This window comes from Tursiops truncatus, chromosome 9, assembly GCF_011762595.2.
Source record: "Tursiops truncatus isolate mTurTru1 chromosome 9, mTurTru1.mat.Y, whole genome shotgun sequence".
Lineage (NCBI taxonomy): Eukaryota > Metazoa > Chordata > Mammalia > Artiodactyla > Delphinidae > Tursiops > Tursiops truncatus.
Window position 1 is genome coordinate 81,772,702 of NC_047042.1, and position 18,886 is coordinate 81,791,587.

General features: G+C 57.8%; 1 protein-coding gene across 2 annotated transcripts in view; it reads left to right on the forward strand.

Moving 5' to 3' along the window:
- SND1 (staphylococcal nuclease and tudor domain containing 1) overlaps positions 1-12,237 on the forward strand; it is a 417,911-nt gene extending 405,674 nt beyond the window's left edge. The window contains exons 18-24 of one of the 2 annotated variants that reach the window (XM_033863201.2): positions 3,208-3,349; positions 6,670-6,793; positions 7,694-7,763; positions 8,800-8,913; positions 9,683-9,886; positions 11,480-11,524; positions 11,632-12,237. In XM_033863201.2, coding sequence (XP_033719092.1) covers positions 3,208-3,349; positions 6,670-6,793; positions 7,694-7,763; positions 8,800-8,913; positions 9,683-9,886; positions 11,480-11,524; positions 11,632-11,697 — 765 coding nt within the window. In that variant the 3' untranslated portion in view covers positions 11,698-12,237. The remainder of the gene's footprint in view (positions 1-3,207; positions 3,350-6,669; positions 6,794-7,693; positions 7,764-8,799; positions 8,914-9,682; positions 9,887-11,479; positions 11,525-11,631) is intronic. The other variant, XM_073809898.1, reaches the window with a different exon arrangement.
- Positions 12,238-18,886: the final 6,649 nt, after the last annotated feature.

Genomic DNA, 18,886 nt, shown 5'->3' on the forward strand with positions numbered 1-18,886 from the left:
AAGTTGGTGGTCCTCTGGGGGACAGTAAACTGTATATCTGAGGCGTCCCCGGGATCCCCAGCCTTGCCCCACTGGTGACCCCACGAGAGCTGCCTTAGCTGTTGAGAGACGGGCACATCTGGGGTTAAAAGATCATCGTGGTACCTGTGAGCTGACTGAGGAAAGTAATACGGAGAGATTTTGTGAGACGAGGAGCAAGCAGAAGTCTTAGGTGGGTGTGATTATGTGCGTGTACGTTTCTGAGCAGGTCTGTCTGGGGAAACCCCGCAGTGCTGTATTCCCAGCTCTGAGAATTTAGCTGCCTCCCTGCCAGGCCTAATTCCTCCCTGTGCCTTGCAGACGCCTCTCCTCATGAAGAGGCTAGTCAGGCCCTCCCCTTCCTCTGTAGGAGGCTGATGCAGGGCTCCCCTCTCCGCCTCCTTTAGGGATCCTGGGCAGGTCTGAGGACCAAAGAGGGAGCCGCAGATGGCAGCTGTCTGGACTGTTCCCCCATCGCCCCTCCCCCTTTGTGCCCCAGCAGGGCCCTTGACAGGGCTCTGTTGGCCATTGGTTGGCCTTTACTGAGCTTGGCTTCCCCGACGCGGGCTTGAAGGCCTCCACCCCACTGGCCCCATGCCAGCCCCACCTCCGGAGCCTCCTGAGCAGCGATACTAAACAGGATTTAGAAAGGAAAGGCTGCAGCCAGTGGAGCCTCGGTCCACACTGCCCATCGTTTGCCAGGAGGTGCACCCAGGGCTCCCCGGGGAGGAGGGAGGGCCAGGGGCAGGGTGAGGACAGGAGGGGAGACAGCCTCTACTCCTGACCTGGCCCCGGAATGCAAAAGCGATCTGAGCAGGACAGGAAATGGCGCGACGGAGCAGCGTGTAGCAGAGGAGGGAGGGGCTTCCCTTGCCCACTGCCCACTTGTGTCTGTAGCCAGGGCCATGGAGGGGTCACAGAGGGTGTCTTGCTGATGTGTCTGTCCCCTCCCTGCCCAGGTTCTGCAGGGGGCAACAGAAGCCAGTGTGGGCAAACAGGCCCTGGTTCTAAGGGTGGGGACCTGGGTGGCCAAGCCCATCCAGTTGACTGACTGCTTCCCACCAGGAAGCCACACTGACCAGCTTGGGCAGGGACCCTGCACGGCTCCACGACTGAAGGGCCAAGCCCGTCCTGTCTTACAAGTGGAGCTCCTCCATCTGAGGAGGAGGCAGCAGTATACACCCCTGTGCTCCCCTCCTGCTGCCCCTGGAGCTGTGGGACACCGACAGGACTGGCCCGTTGCTGCCTCCTTGTAGGAGAGGGGCCTGAGGGCCAACCCGAGGCTTTGTTTGCATCATCTGTGACCTCTAGCCCGCTGCCCACCCTGCACCTGCCGGGGAAGATGCTCCGCCTCCTCTCTCCCAGGAGGAAACCTGATGCTGTCGCCTGAGGCACCTTTACTTGAGGAGTCCTTAGCAGTTTCTGCTCTCAGCCTGTCAGTCTGTTCCCAATTCATCCACACGGAAGAAGCAGCCGGGTGGGGTTAGGATGGGGCCCACGCAGGAGGCAGTACAGGGGCCCTGCCTCTCCAACCCGCTGTGTGCTAGGAAAGGAGGGAGCACGATGGGAGAGGGGACGGCTGCTGACTTGGTCTGGAGCGGGTAGGGGCACTGAGTGCAGACAGATTGGAGGGTGGTGTGGTGGGAAAAGGGGGCAGAGGACAGACTGCCGGGTCAGGAGGGCCACTGCTGGGGAGGGGGCAGAAGTTTGGGCCCAGCTGATGTCTCTCCCATCCCTCTCCGCCACCCTCTGGCAGCCTCGCCCGGGCTCAGAAAGTCCCTGTTGCTCGTTCCATTTCTCGGGGCCCTTGCCTCTCCTATGGAAGGACACACACTCGTGCCACATTAAAAGCAGGAGCATGGCCTCTGCGGGTGTGGCCCAAAGTGGTTCAGTAATTCCAGCCTTCCTGCCCTTCAGCTGCTTCCTGATGCCCCCCAGGAGTCCGCGTGTTAGCTGCGTGATCATGTGGTCATACTCTGCCACCTCTTGCAAGGGAAGAACAGGCGACTCAGAGAAGGCATGTGACTTGACAAAAGTCACACAGCAAAGTAAAGGGCAAAATGAAAAGACCAGAGTCCACATCTCCCCACCTACAACTTTCCCCATTGCTCAGTACTATCTTTTGTGTCCAGAGGCCCAGTCACTGCCAAAATTCCCCTTGAAGAGCTCTAGGGCCAGGCCGCCTGTGTTCAAATCCTGGTTCTGCTACATCTTGCAAGCCTGTGTGCCTCAGTTTCTTCATTTGTAAAAACAGGGGTGACGTTTATACCTTTTCAAACGGCTGTCGTGAGGATTAAATGAGCCAGTTACCTGGATAACGTTTAGTGTGGTACCTAGTAAGCATGTAAGGTTTGGGCTAATATTTTATCACCACCCCACTCATTCCTGTGTGTGTGTCTGTGGGACCCTGTGTGTGGTCCAGTCCCCCGTACTCCCCCACCCCCTTTCCAGCACTCAGATGGAGAGCCACCTCCCTCCCCTGCTATGACAGGCCTCACTACTGGGATAATCTCCTGGCCGCAGGATTGGATTTGACGTGCTGTCACCCCGAATCAGCTTCTGAGCCGCTACAGCCCTGACAGTGCAGGGCTAGGGGAGGGAGGGAGAGGGAAGGGTGGAGGGGTGTGGCCCAGCTTCTGAGCCGGGATCAGAGCAGCCTGCTGGAGGTGAGAACCGAGGCATGCTCGCCCAGTGGCAGCCCTCGCCTCCGCGGCCCAGGGCTGTCACTTGGAGAGTCTCGGGAGCGCCTGTGGCCCTGTGACAGTGGGAGGGCCTGGAGAGTTCAGAGTGACCCCCACAGGGTGGTGTGAGGGAGGGAGATGGGGACCCAGGTTCTCACACGCTGGTATGCGTGGGAATGGGAATTGCTGGGGAGACTTTGCTTTTGATTCCTTTTCCCTGGGACCCTGAGAGCACATCCTGATTTGGCAGGCTGGGGTGAGACCCAGGCATCTACGTTTTCAATAAGCTCCCCAGTTGCTTCTGATGCCTGTCAGAGCCGCTGGATGGGAAGTGCTCTCCCCATCCCCACCCAGGGGTAGGAGGGTTCCAGGGGCTCGTCCTGTGGTGACATCACCTCCACACTCACTTCCCGGGGCAGTGATTCCCCCTGCCCAGAGCCCCTTTCCTGGCACCCTTTCTGACTTCACTTCCTCGTGCCCTCCTCCCCTGTGCTGACGGCACACGCAGGTCTGGGCTCGCTATGAGGAGCAGCCCGTGGAGGAGGTGGCACCCGTGCTGGAGGAGAAGGAGCGCTCGGCCAGCTACAAGCCAGTGTTTGTGACCGAGATCACCGACGACCTGCACTTCTACGTGCAGGATGTGGAGACGGGTGAGCGCACAGGCGCGGCCCCTCACGGCTGCTGCCATGATCTGGCCCGCCTCAGGGCCCCTCTGTTGAGTGGGAGGGAGGGACACAGCCCAGGGCTTCCGGGGGCCTCCCCAAAATAGCCTGCGGCTGCTGCCCACCTCCCGGGCCCGAGGTCGTTTTATCAGCTGCAAGTGAGCCTGGGAGCGGGCGAGGCTGAATAGGTCCTCTGAGGACTGGTGAGGTAACCAGTTTTGTCTGGGTGGTGCTCGGAGACTCTCAGGTAATTGTTTTAGTCCCAGACACCCCTGGCAGGGCTGTGCAGGAGGATTTGTAGCCCTCAACGTGTATCAGGAAGCAACGGACAGATTGTCTCTGTGTGGTCAGGAAGCACAAGCTGGCTCAGCTCAGTGCCTCTCCCCCTCAGCTTCCTTGGGAGGGGAGGAGGGGGAGCCTGGGCTCGTCTCTGCTGGGGTTTCTCCTTCTCCAGAGGTTGCCACAGCCCTGAGTGGTAGCCAGTTGCCACGGTAACTGGGGGTGCTCTAGGGGAAGTCATCCCCAGAAAGTCTTTCTGAAGGACCCTCCCTCTCCACCCTCTTCCTTCCTCCTACCCTCAAGTGCAGCGCACCGTGGCCAGGGTCCCCTCAGCAGAGACCTCAGGCTTCTGGAGGAGAGAGGGCAGTAGAGCGGCTCTCACAGCAGCTGCGCTGGGGCCCCTCCAGCCCAGCTTCCCACCTTTACTCCCTTCACTCTCGCCATCCTGACCTCCCTCCTCTCATTGCCACCCTCTGCAGGGAAACGTTTTAGTTGAGGTCAGAGGAAAAAGCTCCCAGAGCCAGCTCTCAGTCCACAGAGCCAGATCCTTACAGGGTGGAGGGGGCTGAAGGTGTCGGTGACACTGGACGCAGCCCCGTAGGTGGCAGGGTGCGGCTCTGCCCACCCTCCCCGGCCTCACCTCCAGGCCCACTCCAGATTGTCAACAGCCTCGCCTCAGCCGCCTCCCCTCTAATGATATTTCCCAGGCAGGTACCTGCTTTTGTGGCAATGTCATTTCACCAGGAAAGACTGACCACCTCGAGCCCTGGGCTGGCTGTACTTGGGAGGGGAGCAAAGCCAGGCAGGGGCGGAGATGGAAATGATGAGCCCGAAGGATTCAGTTCTCTTGTGGCCAGCTGTAGTCCTGGTGAGAGGGGGCCCAGCCATTGCCTTGGGACTGAAGCCGGGAGGGGGCCTCCAGGCTGGGTGGTGGCCCAGGTAGGTAGGAGAGCTATTCCTAAGCACAGAAGCCAGCGAGAATGGCCCTTGGAGAGCTTGGGGAAAGGGAACTCAAAGAAGACCCTGCCCAGGGTACCCCGGCTCCCAGGCAGGCTCCACCTGGCCTCTGGGTCCTGCTGGGTAGACCTGCCTTGAGTAAGAACAGGCCCCGGAGTCTCCAGGAGACAGAGCTTGAGGGCTCAAGGCCTTTGCCCGCCTACTGGCTGTGATCTCAAAGGCTTCCCGTGCCAGCTCTGTACCCTGCCTGCCTGTCTCTGATTGCTCTCGGAAGCCAGGACTGCACTGAGTGGTAGCCAAGGCAGATAACAGGGAGAGAAGGAGAACTTGGGGGAAACCGTGTATTGTTGGAAGATTGGAGGAGCGAGTGAGGTGCTGTGTGGCACGCCATCTGGCTAGGTGTAGGCTCCAGAGAAAACCCTGCCTTCCATCAGATCCGTGGAAATGAACCTCAGCGTACACAGCCTCCCTCTCCTGAAACCTTTTACCCTTCTTGGAGGCAGGGCCGTCCTCTGGCCCTGTTTCCCTTCTCTTAATTAAAGCCTGCCTTCGGGAAGGATCTGGTGAAATGATGAACACATTGCCATTGGCTCTAAATGACCAACCGGGCTCTGTGTAAGGACTTCCCAGAGGGCTTTGCCTGTTCGCAGAACTGTTGCCTTGGAGCAAAGTATAATAATAATAATAAAAATAGACCAAGTATGGCAGGACCTTGTCTGTGTAGAGGTAGCTTCTTAGTCCCTGAAATTTTACTGTCTGGGCGAGGAACGCAGGCGCAGGAGAACGGAGGGTTTATTGCCGGGCTGGGGGGAGGGCAGCGCCTTCTGAAAAGTCCCTGAAACCGTCCTGTGAACACCGGCATCGGGACCCGAGAGTGTGGACAGGGTAAACGCCTGCGGGCCCCTCTTCAGCACTGCAGTCATCAGGCACCCTGCACAGCCGGGGCTTTACTGGGTCTCTTGAAAGTAAGCAGAACCGAGTGAGCTATGGTCTGTGCCACGAAGGAGCTCCCAGTGTAGTGGCAGAAACATAAACCAGACAGGGAATGGATAAGGCCCCCTGTGACAAGCGTACCAACGGCCGTCATGTGTCAGGCCCCTGTAACAGAGTGGCCGGGGGCCCTGAGGATGGGGGGGCGAGTCCTTCCCCACTACCAGCCGCCCTCGCCTCAGAGAGGGAAGGGGGAGCAAAGGGCCTGCTGAGAGCTTGAGTCGGGCCCAGAGGGACACAAAGGAGACGCCACTGGGGGCTGATGCTCAGCAGAGTAGGGGTGAGGGGCTGTGGCAGGAAGGAGCCAGGGGAGGGCACTGAGAAGACCTTGGGGGTTGCCACACCCAGTGAAAAACAGACCAGCAGCAGGGACCGATGACCCAGGGGCAGTGGTTCGGGAAAGACAAGGCAGGGAAGGGGTCTCCCTCCCCCCAAATGAGGAGGGCAGTGAGTTGGCGTGGGAGGGTGGGAACCCAGCCTGGCAGCACTTGGAGGTTCAGTTCAGCATGTGTCTCACGGGGCGCGTCAGGTCAGAGTGTCCACATTTGAATAGACTGAGACCGGGCCGTGCTGCCAGAATTGTTCCCCACCTTGCCCGGCGCAGATTCTGAGGCCCTTTCCTTGTCCGGGGTCGTATGGGGCCATCCTTCAGCTCCACTTTTGCCCCCAGGAGACGTTGCAGAGAGTGGCTGCTGTCCGTCACCGCCTCTGTCGCCCAGGCCAGGGCCCGCCCTGGTAGGAATGGAGAAGGCTGGTTGGCCTTGGCCTTGCTTAGTGTCCACTCATTTCCTCTACCTCCTAAACCAGAGCCCAGGAACGTTCCCTAGGGCGTCTCTGGCCATGGCCAGTAGATTGGAGAGCCGAGACTGGGAGACTGGCTGCCTCTAAGGCCTGAAGTGTCAGCAAGATACTGTGAAACCTCCTCGACCAGGGACCAAAGAGGACTTCCCTGTGGGACGGGGGCAAGCCAGTGCCACGGGCACCCTACAGCATTCCACACCCTGCCCACTCCCCAGCCCCATCTAGAGATGATACTCCAAGGCACATGGCACCCAGGTCTCACTCCCTGTACCTCCCCACAGGCACCCAGTTGGAGAAGCTGATGGAGAACATGCGCAATGACATCTCCAGCCACCCTCCCGTCGAGGGCTCCTATGCCCCCCGCCGGGGCGAATTCTGCATTGCCAAATTTGTAGACGGAGAATGGTAGGCCACCTGGACCCGAGCAGGGCAAAGAGTCTGAAGTAGGAGCAGCAGCAGTTCTGTCCCCAGGGCCCAGGCCTGCAGAGCCACTAGCCAGACCTCAGGCATTTGCCGTGGTGGCCGCTTCCACCGGGTGCTTGTTCTTCACCTGGGCTGCTCCCCGGAGCGGCCCTCTTTGTGGCCCACAGCCCGTTTGCGGCCTGCGCTTTAACCCGTGGTTTTTCTGCAGTCAGCCTCTGGCATAAAGAAGGGTCCCTCCTTCTCTCTCCTGGCCTACTCCTTTGGGGGAGCCCTGGCTGGCTGGAGCTCTCCAGCACCCCCCTCACCCCACGCAGGAAAAATGACGTCAGGGTGGGGCTGGGGGGTGAGGTGAGGGTGGAGGCTGGTCCTCAGTGAGCCCGGACCAGCCGCCACCCTCCACCCCAGCTGCCTGGGACGTGAGCGGCAGCGCTCACAGGCTGCAGGAAGGTCACTTATGTCTGATCTACCAAGCGTGGGGCCCATGGCCTTCCCAGGGTGACGAGGTGATGTGGATGCGTTCCCCGCTGTGGCCTCCCAGGCAGATCCGCCGGCTGATTACAGCTGCTGGTAGTGCGCTGGGTTTAAACAGCAGGCATCAATCTAGTCATTAGTCTTGTCGCTTTGTGCCCCAAGGACACATGAATCTGCTCCACACGCTGCCCTCTCCCTCCTCTGCCCCCAGCTATGCTCTGATTCCATTAAAGGGTGGCCACAGCACCCGAGCTGTGGAGTCCGAGAACTGCCCTTTGTGGCACCCATGGGTGTTCACTCTGAGACCTGAGCAGGGAAATGCTGTGGCCCCTGCCCTGCCATCGCTGGCGCTCCAGGGAGACCAGCCTCCTCAGGGCTGTCCCTTGAGTTCTGCCCGCGATGCCATTGCAGGTACCGCGCCCGAGTGGAGAAAGTCGAGTCTCCTGCCAAAGTACACGTCTTCTACATCGACTACGGCAACGTGAGTGTGGGGGCCCGGAGGTGGACGAGTACGCAAGGCAGGGGCCCCCAGTGCCGCCAGGGACCCTTCCACACAGCAGGCCCCTAGGTCAAGTCCATCTGCTCTCCCCAAGGTCCCTCTGAGCCTTAGACTCCCTCCCTCCCTCCCTCCCTCCCTGACAGGATGGTGAGGGTGTGGGCCTCTCTGCTGTTCCTCTAACAGGCCTGTGACCCCTGAGTGACTGGGCAAAACTGGCATCTCTGGTCCGAGGCCTGTGAGCACTGAGTGGTCCTCTGTCCAGACCCCAGCCCCAGCCCCGGTTCCTCTTCTGCCCAACGTCTCTGAAGAGTGGGTCCCTGGAGGCCCCTGGTCCACGTGCTCAGCTGGGTCCTTGTGTGCTGATCCCCAGCACATCCCAAACCCAGGCTTGCTGGGAAGGGGCTGGTAACCCTGGGAGAAATGTCCCTTGGGCTGGGCCTGGGAGCCTCCCAGCAGTAAGCAGGAGAGAACGCTGTCGTTCAGAGCCACGCCGCTCCTGAGGACTAGTGTGGAAGGGCCGTTAATAGAAAGCCCAGGGCTGGGCCACGCTCCCACCTTACCACCCAGCAATACACAGAGGAAGGGGTCTTGCCAGGCTGGGGTTGCCCCACACACCTGAGCCAGAACCACTAGCAGGTGGGGTGCTGCCTGGACCCTCGTCTTGGAGCGCTCTTCCAGCCAGGGCCCCCACCCAGCCTGTGGGAAAGGGGTCAGGGAGCCCATGTCACAGAGGAAAGGTATTGGGGAAAAGTGGAGACAGTGATGAGAGTTGAGCTACCAGGTTGGGTATGCAGTAGGAGCCACCGGGTGTGCCACCACCAGGCCCAGCTTCCCACCTCCCAGGCTTCGCGGACTGGGCGGGTCCGTGTATGTGGCTACTCGGAAATGAGCCCTGGGGGATGGGGTGGGGGATGGAGGCGCTGAGTTAGAATCCCTAGGGGCCTGGCCGTGCGCGTTGTCCCCCGAGAGCAAGGGAGCTCCGAGTGTGTGATGCTGCGGCCTGGTGTGTCCTCTGCAGAGAGAGATCCTGCCGTCCTCCCGCTTGGGCACCCTGCCACCCGCCTTCAGCACTCGCGTGCTCCCGGCTCAAGCCACGGAGTACGCCTTCGCCTTCATCCAGGTGCCCCAAGACGTGAGTCTCCACGCCTTCCTTCCCCAGCGGGGACTGTGCCATGACGCTCAGACGCTGCCGCAGTCCCAGCACGTATCTGCACGAAGAAGCCCAGCCCCGTCCCGATCCCACCCCTCCATCACCCTGGCCCCCTCTCACGGGGCTGAGCCCCCGGCGCGTCCCTGGTTAGTGGCCACTGTCTCTAGCGTCTTGGGCTCTCGGCTGCGGTGGTCTCCCAGCGCTCCTTCCAGGCTCAGACGATGCCGCCAGGAGTAACTGCCCCCAAACGGCTCTGAGCGTGTCACACCTCTGCCGGAAATCCTCCACTGAGGTCCCACTGGCTGATGGGAGGAGTAGAAACAATGGTGATGGTCTGTTAGTCACGGGGGAGAGAGGTGTGGCCAAGGAGGTTGAGGGACGGTGGCGTCAGAGCCTCTGAGCTGGCTCTTGAGAAACGGGGGGCCTGGTGGGCCAGGGCACGTTGGGCGAAGACTGGTCCAGCAACCGCAGCCGGGTGTTGGGGGCCCTGCGGGCAGCAGCAGGAGATGTCGGGCCCTGTCTGCCTGGGCAGGGAGGTTATTCTTCGTGTTGTAGTCGGGAGGGGCTGTGGGAAAGGGGGCCCTCCACGTCCAGCGCCTGTTTCCTCCCTCGCTGGGGTCTAAGCCGGGAGTGAGGTGATGCCGGCACGTGCTGGGCAGACGTCCTTGAAGTCCGTGAACAGGACCTGGGCCCTCACGGCTCGTGGCTGGCGCTCGCCTCTCACGCTGACCGGGCTGTGTCCCTGCCGCAGGAGGATGCTCGAACAGACGCCGTGGACAGCGTGGTGCGGGACATCCAGAACACGCAGTGCCTGCTCAACGTGGAGCACCTGAGCGCCGGCTGTCCCCACGTCACCTTGCAGTTTGCCGACTCCAAGGGGGACGTGGGGCTGGGTTTGGTGAAGGAGGGATTGGTCATGGTGGAGGTGCGCAAGGAGAAACAGTTCCAGAAGGTGGTACGTGCTGTGGATGTGGGGTGTCCCTCGTGCCTCCCACCGCTGTCATGGGGGGACTGGGAGGGGACTGCACCGGGAGCCAGAGGGGGAGTGGGGCACCCACCGTCTTGCTGCTCCTGTTGGGGAAAGATAATGGATTTGGGTTCGTTGGGGTTTAAAATTTTAAAAGCTAATTACATCCCAAATTAATTGGCTGCTGGTTCGGCAGAAAACACAGCTGCAAACTGGAGCGGAAAGTTTGCCTTTGCCCGTACCCCCGGTGGCAGGCTAGGAAGCTCTGCCAGGGGTGGCATGGAGAAGGTCACAGCCTGTTGTGCTGTCTCCTGTCCTCACCTGCTCCTCTCCCAGTCCATAACCAGCTCCCAGCACTCAGCGCCACTCTGCCACGACACCCCTCCAGCCTGTTTGGAGAGGCGCAGGGCTTAGAGCCGGGCCTGAGCCCCACCTCCCTCGCTCCTGAGACATCTGGCCCTAGAGATCAGCCTTTGGAAGCCTGAGTCTCCCATTCATGACGTGAGGAGAGCACAGACAGCCCGGCTGCTCGATAGGGTGGGCCACGAGGATCGGGGGCTGACACCTGGGAAACCTCCTTGCACTGCTCATTTGTTGATCACGAGGACCAGGCCTCTCCCGCTCGGCCCCGTTCTCATCCCAGTTTCCCCCAGCCTCTCCCCACGACACGCCAGCCTCGAGGGACAGGCCAGGCCGGTGGGAAGCTCGTGCCCTTCTGCAGCGCCCAGCTCCCCCGCACTCCTGAGTGGAGGGACACGAGCGGCAGGGTTGAAACCAGTGTTCTTCTCTCTCCACTGTGGCCTTGCTTCCCCTTCTCCCCCGTCTTTTGCCTTTCCTCTCTCCCCGCATAATGATTGGTGGTTTGTGGATCCATGGCTCTGGTTCTGCAAGTTGATTAACTCATTTGGAAGAAGACCTCAGTGTGAGTCACTTCTGTGCCTCATCTGGACAGGAGGGGCCTGACCCTAGTCTTCCCCCCAGTTTCCTAGGTCACTCCTAGGAGTTAGCTTAAGTTTCCCTATAAAATTGGAGCTCCCAGTGTCCGCCCTATGAAGCTACCCATAACGTCGCTGGTGTCTAGAAACACCTAATGTGTTCGTTCGTTCACCTACTCATTCTTTCAGTAAATGTTTACTGAGGACCGACAGATCTCAGTGAACAAGAGACCACATTCCATGGAGCTTACATTCAAGCATGAGGAGACAAAAAGGAAAATAAATACAATAAGTCAACAAAATTAAATGTTAGACGATAAGTGCAATGGAAAAAGGGAAAGTAGAAGTAAAGAAAGGGTCTCAGGAGTATGTCGGAGGGAGTGGTGGTGATTTTAAATGGGGTCATTGGAGGCCTCCTTAAGAAGGCGATACTTGACCACAGACGTGAAGGGGCAGGATAGGTAGCCAGGTGGACAGGAAGGGGAAGCGTGTTTCAGACGGGTGAAACAGCCAGCATGGAGAGTCGAGAAACAGCTAGGAGACTGTGACTCTGCACTTGGATTTTACGTGGAGGGACCCGAGGAGCAGGGGAGTGATGTGACCTGGGCCTCACCCTGACCACCCCTTTGTCCTCTTGTCCCGCCAGATCACAGAATACCTGAACGCCCAGGAGTCGGCCAAGAGCGCCAGGGTGAGTTTTTGCCTCAGGAGCCCCCGAGGGTGCTGAGAGAGGGGCTTGGCCGTTTGGGTCCCAGCAGGTCCCACCTCCCTGAAGAGCCATTTTCTGTTTCCTCGCAGCTGAACCTGTGGCGCTACGGAGACTTCCGAGCCGATGACGCAGATGAGTTTGGCTACAGCCGCTAAGGAGGGAATCGGGTCTGGCCCCCATCACCGCTCACGCCAGTACCTCTTCCTCTGCCGGGAGGGGGTTTTCAGCTCCAGACCTCAAATGGGGGGCATAGATTGGGTCCAGCTTTGCTTCAGTGTATGGGAATGTCTTGTAGGGTGGCATCTGGGCTGGGGACGGGGGGTGGGGGAGCCCAAGGCTTTCAGGGGACAGGCCACTGTCTTCTGTGAGGACAGGCACTGCCAGCCGCTGTCTCTCCCAGCTGGTTTTGTTTCTCTTTAGGGGTTTGTTTTCTAAAACTTGTCCTCAGATCAGGAAGAAACATGAAAGACTTTGTCCTATGGAGGGCATGATCCTGGCAGCCAAGGCCAGCTGGCACCCCACTTCTATCCCAGACTCCCCTTTTCCCCAGCTCTCTGTCCAGCTGTTGATTATGTGATTTCTCTGATACGTCCATTCTCAAATGCCAGCGTGTCCACGTCTGCCCCTTTGCCAGCCCTCCCCATTTCTGTATTTAAAGCTTTTGAGGCCCAATAAAATAGTACATGCTGTCTGCAGCCCTTATTGGTCATGGTGGAGGCCAGAGCCCAGGGTTTCGTCAGCCCCAGGCAGCAGGAGATCTGGGCACTTGAATGACCCCTGAGGTCTAGTCCATATGCCTGGCCACACCCCCTAGAAACGTAGCCAGTCGTGGGAAGCAGGGCAGGCCTTCAGAGCTCCAAGCAACTCCTGGGGCCTGGTGGGCGTACCTGACACCATGGCCATCATGCAGAAGGCTGGGGATCTTCTCTTTTGACTCATCTGCACGTGGCTGCCCTCAAGAACCTTAGCAGCTCGGCAAGCAGTGCCCAGGACACTCCATGCAGGAAAGGCCAGGCTCGGCCCCGCCAGGCCCAGGCGGGAAGTTGCTGGGCCTGTCCTCTGGCAGGACCCACCAGAGCCCCCACAGGGGGCCAGAAGGGACTTGCCGAGGGAGATGAGGGGATTCCCCTCTTCCTGCTGTAGCAGAAGGAAAGGCTAATGCCAGATAGGCTGGCACAGCATGTGTTAAGGTCAGTGGCCCCCAGTCCCTGCCCAGCTCCCTCCAGCGTGTGTCGTCCACTGGAGAATGGAGCTGGAGGATGGGGGCTCCGAGAGGGGTCTGGGCAGCAGGCCGAGGAGAGCTCGTCTCCCCAGGTTAGCTCTGGGTCTGTTCGACTTGACAAGGTGTCCCCCAAGTCCTCCAGGTGGAGCTGGCCACGGAGCTCAGAAACCCCAGGCTACTCCTAGCCCCTGACGGGGGAGCCCTGAGAGCGGCCACCGTGGTGTGTGCAGTGAGGGGCCTGCGTGCTTCTCAGGGCACGAAAGCAGGTGTACGCGTGTTGGGGGCTCACCACTCCAGCAGCTGCAGTGTCCAGGGGACCTGCCCTTTCTCCCAAACCCCAGGGCCCCACGCTTGTGGCTCTGACCTTCCCAGGCACATACTCTGGTGTCAAACCGTGGCCCGTCTTCTTGGCAGCCCCGCTTCCCGCCCCCACGTTCTGATCTGGGGCGGTGCTCCAAGCTGCCATGTAAGATTGGTCCTTTGGTCAAGTCTTTGGGGAAAGTCAGTGGAGGTGATGGGGCCTGGCTGGCCAGCTCTCATTCCTAAACGAGGTCCCGGGTCCCAGAAAATTCTGGCTCCTGGCAGTTTTGCCCCACACCCACTCATTCAGGCCCAGGGGTCACGTGGGGTTCTATCCAGGACTCCTGTCTTCCTATGCTCCTGTACTCCTGGAGCAGGGCAGGCCTTCAGAGCTCCAAGCAGCTCCTGGGCCTGGTGGGTGTACCTGGCACCATGGCCATCATGCAGAAGGCTGGGGATCTTCTCTTTTGACTCATCTGCACATGGCTCCCCGCAGGAACCGCTGGGTTGGTCAGAACGAGTGTTTATGCTCCTCGAATCAGAACCCCTTTATGGGCCAGTAAACTGTTTTCCATGACTCCGTACAGCCCCTTGCGGCCCGAGAAGTCCGCAGGATTGGGTGTGAGCCTCTCCTTCTGTCTCCACTCCCGGAGAAGCTGTTCTGCCCCCGCAGTCAGGGCCCACTCCCACCATGGTCTCTCATTTTATTTTTCTCCATCGTGGAGGCTGGTCATGGAAAAGAAAATGCCCATTTCACCCATTTCTCTACCTCCTGGTAGGGCCCAGAGGTAGGTCGGTGTGTATTCACTTGAACGCAATTGGCAGAGGGGCGAGATGCCAGCTCACTCTTTTGTAAAAGGGTCTGAAGTCATCTCACTGTCTTAACAGTTGCCTTGGTTACATCTGTGCCCAAGGATAAACCCTTCATGGTTCTCCAGTTGAAATGATGCCTGAACCTTTCTCCAAGGCTGATTTAGACAAAGGTCAGAATATTCACCAGGCCAGAAGGCCCTGCTGCTGCTGGTTTTGGCCCCAGCTCAGTGTTATGCTCTTTGCCACATCGATTGAGTTCCTGAGGTCTGTCCTGGGCAGGGCTGGGACCAGGGTGAGTCGAGCCAGGCGCCTAGGGTACAGAATTTAAGGAGGCGCTCAAGAGTGTGCAGGTGCATTGGCGTATTTTATTTTCATCCCCAGTTGAGGCCAGTCAGCATCAGCACTTGCACAAGTAGCACCAAAAAAAAAAAAAAAAAAAAAACCTCCAAAGGTCCTTCTCCCGCTAGAGTTGCAAAACATGGCTGTTGGTGTCAGGATCATAAGCTCTGCCTTCCCATCCACCTTTCCAGCCGAACAACAGAATCTTTTGAGCACCTATCATTCATCCATCCATCCATCCACCCACCAAACACGGATTAAGACCCAGCAGCCCCGGCACAGCGATGGGTCTAGTGAGTGCCAAGACAACCTCCACAGGCTCGGGGGCGTGGCAGTCTAGGTGCGGAGGAGGAGCCAGGGCTGAAACGCCCATAACAATCCACAGTAGTGGCAGCGCCCGAGGACGATGCCCGCCCTCGCCTGGTGGCTGGGGAGGCATCACAGAGGAGGAGGGCCGAGTCGGACTAATGGATGGCAGGAGAGCAGCATTGCTAATCTGGGCAGGCTCTGGAAGTTTCCCAGTCTCTGAGGGCTGACGCTGCAGACTCTAGGGTTTAGACTGGCCACTAGGGAGAAGTACTGCTGCGAGACCCCTCCCCAGTGACTCATCTCCCTCCGCCCGGCCAGTGGGCAGGACCAGTAGGGAAGGCAGGCGGTGGAGGGAAGGGCTCGCAAGGCTGCCTCCACTTCATTTATTGGTTTGATTATTTCTCCATCCCAGGGAGAGAGTCAGTGGACCCCTTTTCTTGCTTTAGCCCATGATGGGAAGCAGGGAGGGGCTGGAGAACTGGTGCCTCCAGAGTGGTTATTGATGTCCTAATTACAAGAGGATGCTAATTTAATTTGAACCTAATTACAGTGCACTACCCTGGGTGGCATGTGTTTTAATAATTAACGCCCTTCAGTTGCGTAGGAGTGTAATAATATTTACACTGGGTTGGCCAGCAGCCTGGGGAGGCGGGCCAGGGGCCCGTACGCCACCCTCCCCCGGACAGCTTAGCTGCTAGCAGGTGGGGAAGGTGGCACGTGAGTCTCGGTTGGCTAGTATCTCGTCAGCCTTCCCAGGGAACATGCGTGGGCCTCATTTCCAGCCACTTCCTTGACCCATCAGGCCGCTCCGCTCTACGGGGCACCAGGCCGGAAGTCTGAGATACATCGCGGCCTGCCCCTCACTGTGCCACCTCTGCCTGCCCGGGCCCGTTCTAGGGAAGGGATTGTTCAGGGGGAAGGAAGGAGAGCTGCTTGGTTTTTCTTCTCTTTTTATTGGTAACACTTGTAAGGAAACATACATTCAGAAAGGTGCACGAATTGTAACTGTGCAGCTCGGGTTTTCACAAAGTGAACATAGCCACGTAAACACACAGAACCTAGAACGTCACCAGCCCCTCACAAGCTTGCCCCTCAGTCACTGTCGCCCCCAAAGGCAAGTCCTGTTTTATCCCAGTGGATGAATTTCACCTGTTTTGTTGCATTTTTGGTTTTGTTTTTTGGTTTTGCCTGGGTTTGAGTTTTACGTAAGTGGAGTCGTGCAGTACGTATCCTTACGTGCCTGCCTTCTCTCGCTCAGCTTGTCTGGGAGGTTCGTCCTGTCTACGTTAGCCTTAGTGTGTGCATTCTCATCTCTGTGTGCTCCGCTGTGTGAAGATACTTCTCTTTGGTGGCTCTAAAGAACTGAGATGCTCAGCAGTCTTGCCAGAGCCCGAGCTATGCCAGTCCCTAAGGGGAGACCTGCTCGTCCTAATTATACAGCTGAGGGACAGGAGGTGACACATTTTGAGAAGGGGTAGCAAGATGACAGGGCAGGGCAGTTCCACCCACCACAAACCCAGAACAGTGTGGTTGCCGGCGTGCCTCCCATGCCCGGCCTTTCAGAGCTCTCAGCGGTGGGGAAAGGGTCTATTAGCAAGTTCTAGAAGCCAAGCAGAAAAACCAGGGGTTTAAGAGATGGTCACAGGGGACTTCAGTGTCTCCACCCAGACGTCTCGCTAAGTCACTCCTTCTCTAAGTGTGGCTGGCAGACCAGCTACCTCAGAATCACCTGGGGTGCTTGTTAAAATGCAGCTTCCAAGAATAGTGCCGGGACTATATTGGGAATGGGGGTGGGGTGAGTGAGCTCAATCCTCTCTCTCATCACAGGAAGACAATGGGTAATGTTTGAAGTTGATAAAACAAGAACTGGCCTATTGTTTAGCAATAAGGTGGTAACCACCAAAAGATCTAAAATAGATGATTAAAAGCGGTTGCCTGTAGGTAGCACAGCTGAGGGTGGGGAGTGTATCTTATAAATCCCTGTGTACTGTTTTTTCACCACAGACGAGCATTTCTCATTATCTATTTTTAATTCACTCTCAGGTGAATATACATGTATCACTTCCCACTCCAAGACCTCAGTTCCTGTGGGCCGGGGCCTGGGAGTCTGCACTTTTGACAAGCTCCCTAGGTGATTCTGATGACTTCTCAAGTTCAGGAATTGGCTATCACTGTCCAAAGTCATTTTGCAGCACGAGGAAGGAGACAGTAACTCGCCCAAGGTCACCCAGTTTATTAATGGCAGGCCCAGAAATAGAAAACAGGTCCCCAGGCCTGTGATTTTTCTCTACATCATTAGCATTCACCTTGGTGGGTACCTGTCTCAGTGGGCCTGGCCGTCAGAGACCCGGAGGCGAGCTGGGGACCTGGCTCAGTTGAGGGAGGCCAGGGGACCCCTCCTGTCACGGGCGCAGAGCGCTTGTAACTGCAGCGGGCTTACAACGCCCACGGTTTGTGCAAAGCTGCTGCTCGTGCTGCCCTGCCAGCAGCAGTGTCTGAGTTGTTTTCTCAGAAGGGGAGCCACCCAGAGCCCCCTGAACATTCAGGCCTTCAGCATCTGCTGAGCGCCTACCGGTTGCAGGCACTGTTCTGAGGGCTGGGATACAAAGAGGACTAAGCCCTAGCCTCGTGGGGCTTACGGTCTATGAGGACGGTAGGTGCCGGTGATAGAGAAACCTCATTAACTTCATGGAAGCAGAGGTCTATACAGATGCTGCGGTGGTCGCTTGTCAGGTTGACGGAGTGCACGCCACGTGCGCTAGCAGTTCCTGCCGCCTCTGTGGCCAAGGGCCGCCTCACCGTAAGAACCTGCACCAGGAGTCATGTGCAAGAGTGGTCGATGCAGTTTTGTTCCTACGTCAAATCACTGGCACAACAGACACCACAAGCATATCCACACAATGAAAATGAATGAATTGTGGTAACAGAACAACACGGGTAAATTTTGGAAACAGTAAAGCAAGCGCATCTCAGAGGACTTCGTACCATATGATGCCATTATTCTAAAGTTCAAAATCAAGTAATACATTGCTTACACGTATGTGTATGTCGAGCGATCATAAGATTTATGGAATGTTTTTGAGAATGTAAAGGGACACTTAACTCCTTACGTTTGGACCACAGATGTAAACTGGCATTTCTTTGAGCAAACTGGTACACGTTGACATCTTTGATGTATGTAATAAAATACAAAACCAAAGCAGAGGGATGATAAACACAGAAGTCTGGGTGGTGGTCACCTCCAGAGGGAGCAGGAAACCCTTTGGGGGTGGGATAAGGAAGGATGTCAGTTACTGGGAATGTCCCGGGACTCAGTCTGGGAGGTGGGTTTATAGATGTTTATTAGTAAGGTGGCATGGGAGCTCAAAGGAGAGAAAGTGAATTTTTCCTGGGAGTTAAGTGGAGTTATGGTCAGAGAAACCTAAAAAAGGAGCACTTCACTCTGCCAGGGAAGGTTTCAAGGACAAAGTGACAGCTTCTGCAGTTTACCAGGTAGAGAGTGGGTCTAGGTAAGGGAACACACTGAGTGAAACCCTCCCCTGGCTGGGGAAGCTGCGTGCTGGGTTCCAGGGTTGTGTGTGCAGCCACAGAACAAAAGACCAAAGCTCAGGCCCGCCCTCGCCAGCCCTGGACACTGACCAGTAAGGCCCCACCACCCCCTAGGAAAAAGCGTAAGACATCTGACTTCAGAGTCCCTGGATAACTTCAAGGTGAGGTAAACTTAGAGTAAGGTGCACAGATTGTAAGTGTACGGCTCCTGGATGTGTACACGTCTACACATCCCTGAAACCATCACTCAAACTAGAAGGTCAGCATACCGGAACGTTCCCTAGGCCCCCGCCACCCACGATAATGACAGCTTTTACCTCTGTCCCCATAGCTTTGGCTATTCTTGGGGCCAGGGTCTTTTAAAAGACTTTTTTTTGGCACACGGTCTTTTGGCCAGAGCACCGAAGCTCGGGCTTGAATCGACACTGGGCAGAATCCGAGCTTCAGAGCCCAGCCACGGCTGCTTCAGGACCTTGGACAAGGCCCCGGCGGGAGGTCCCTGTTCCCGCTGCATGAGGGCTTTGCTGCCAGGCTGGCAGCACAGATGCATCATCCCAGCTTGACGGATTCATTATTCTAGGCCCTGGGCCCAGCCGCTGTGCCATGGGAGCGAGTGACATTGAGGCAGTTCAGTGAGTGGGCAGCCTCAATCCATAGAGTCATCTGGGTGCCCGGGGCCTAGGAAGCCACCACCCCCTCTACCATGGGGCAGGTCTCCTGTCTCCACCTGCGTGTTGGTCCAGGCCAAGTGAGCCTGGGGACAGAGCCCGTGTTCTCAGTTGTCTGCGTGGAAGGAGAGGCCAGAGCTGTGG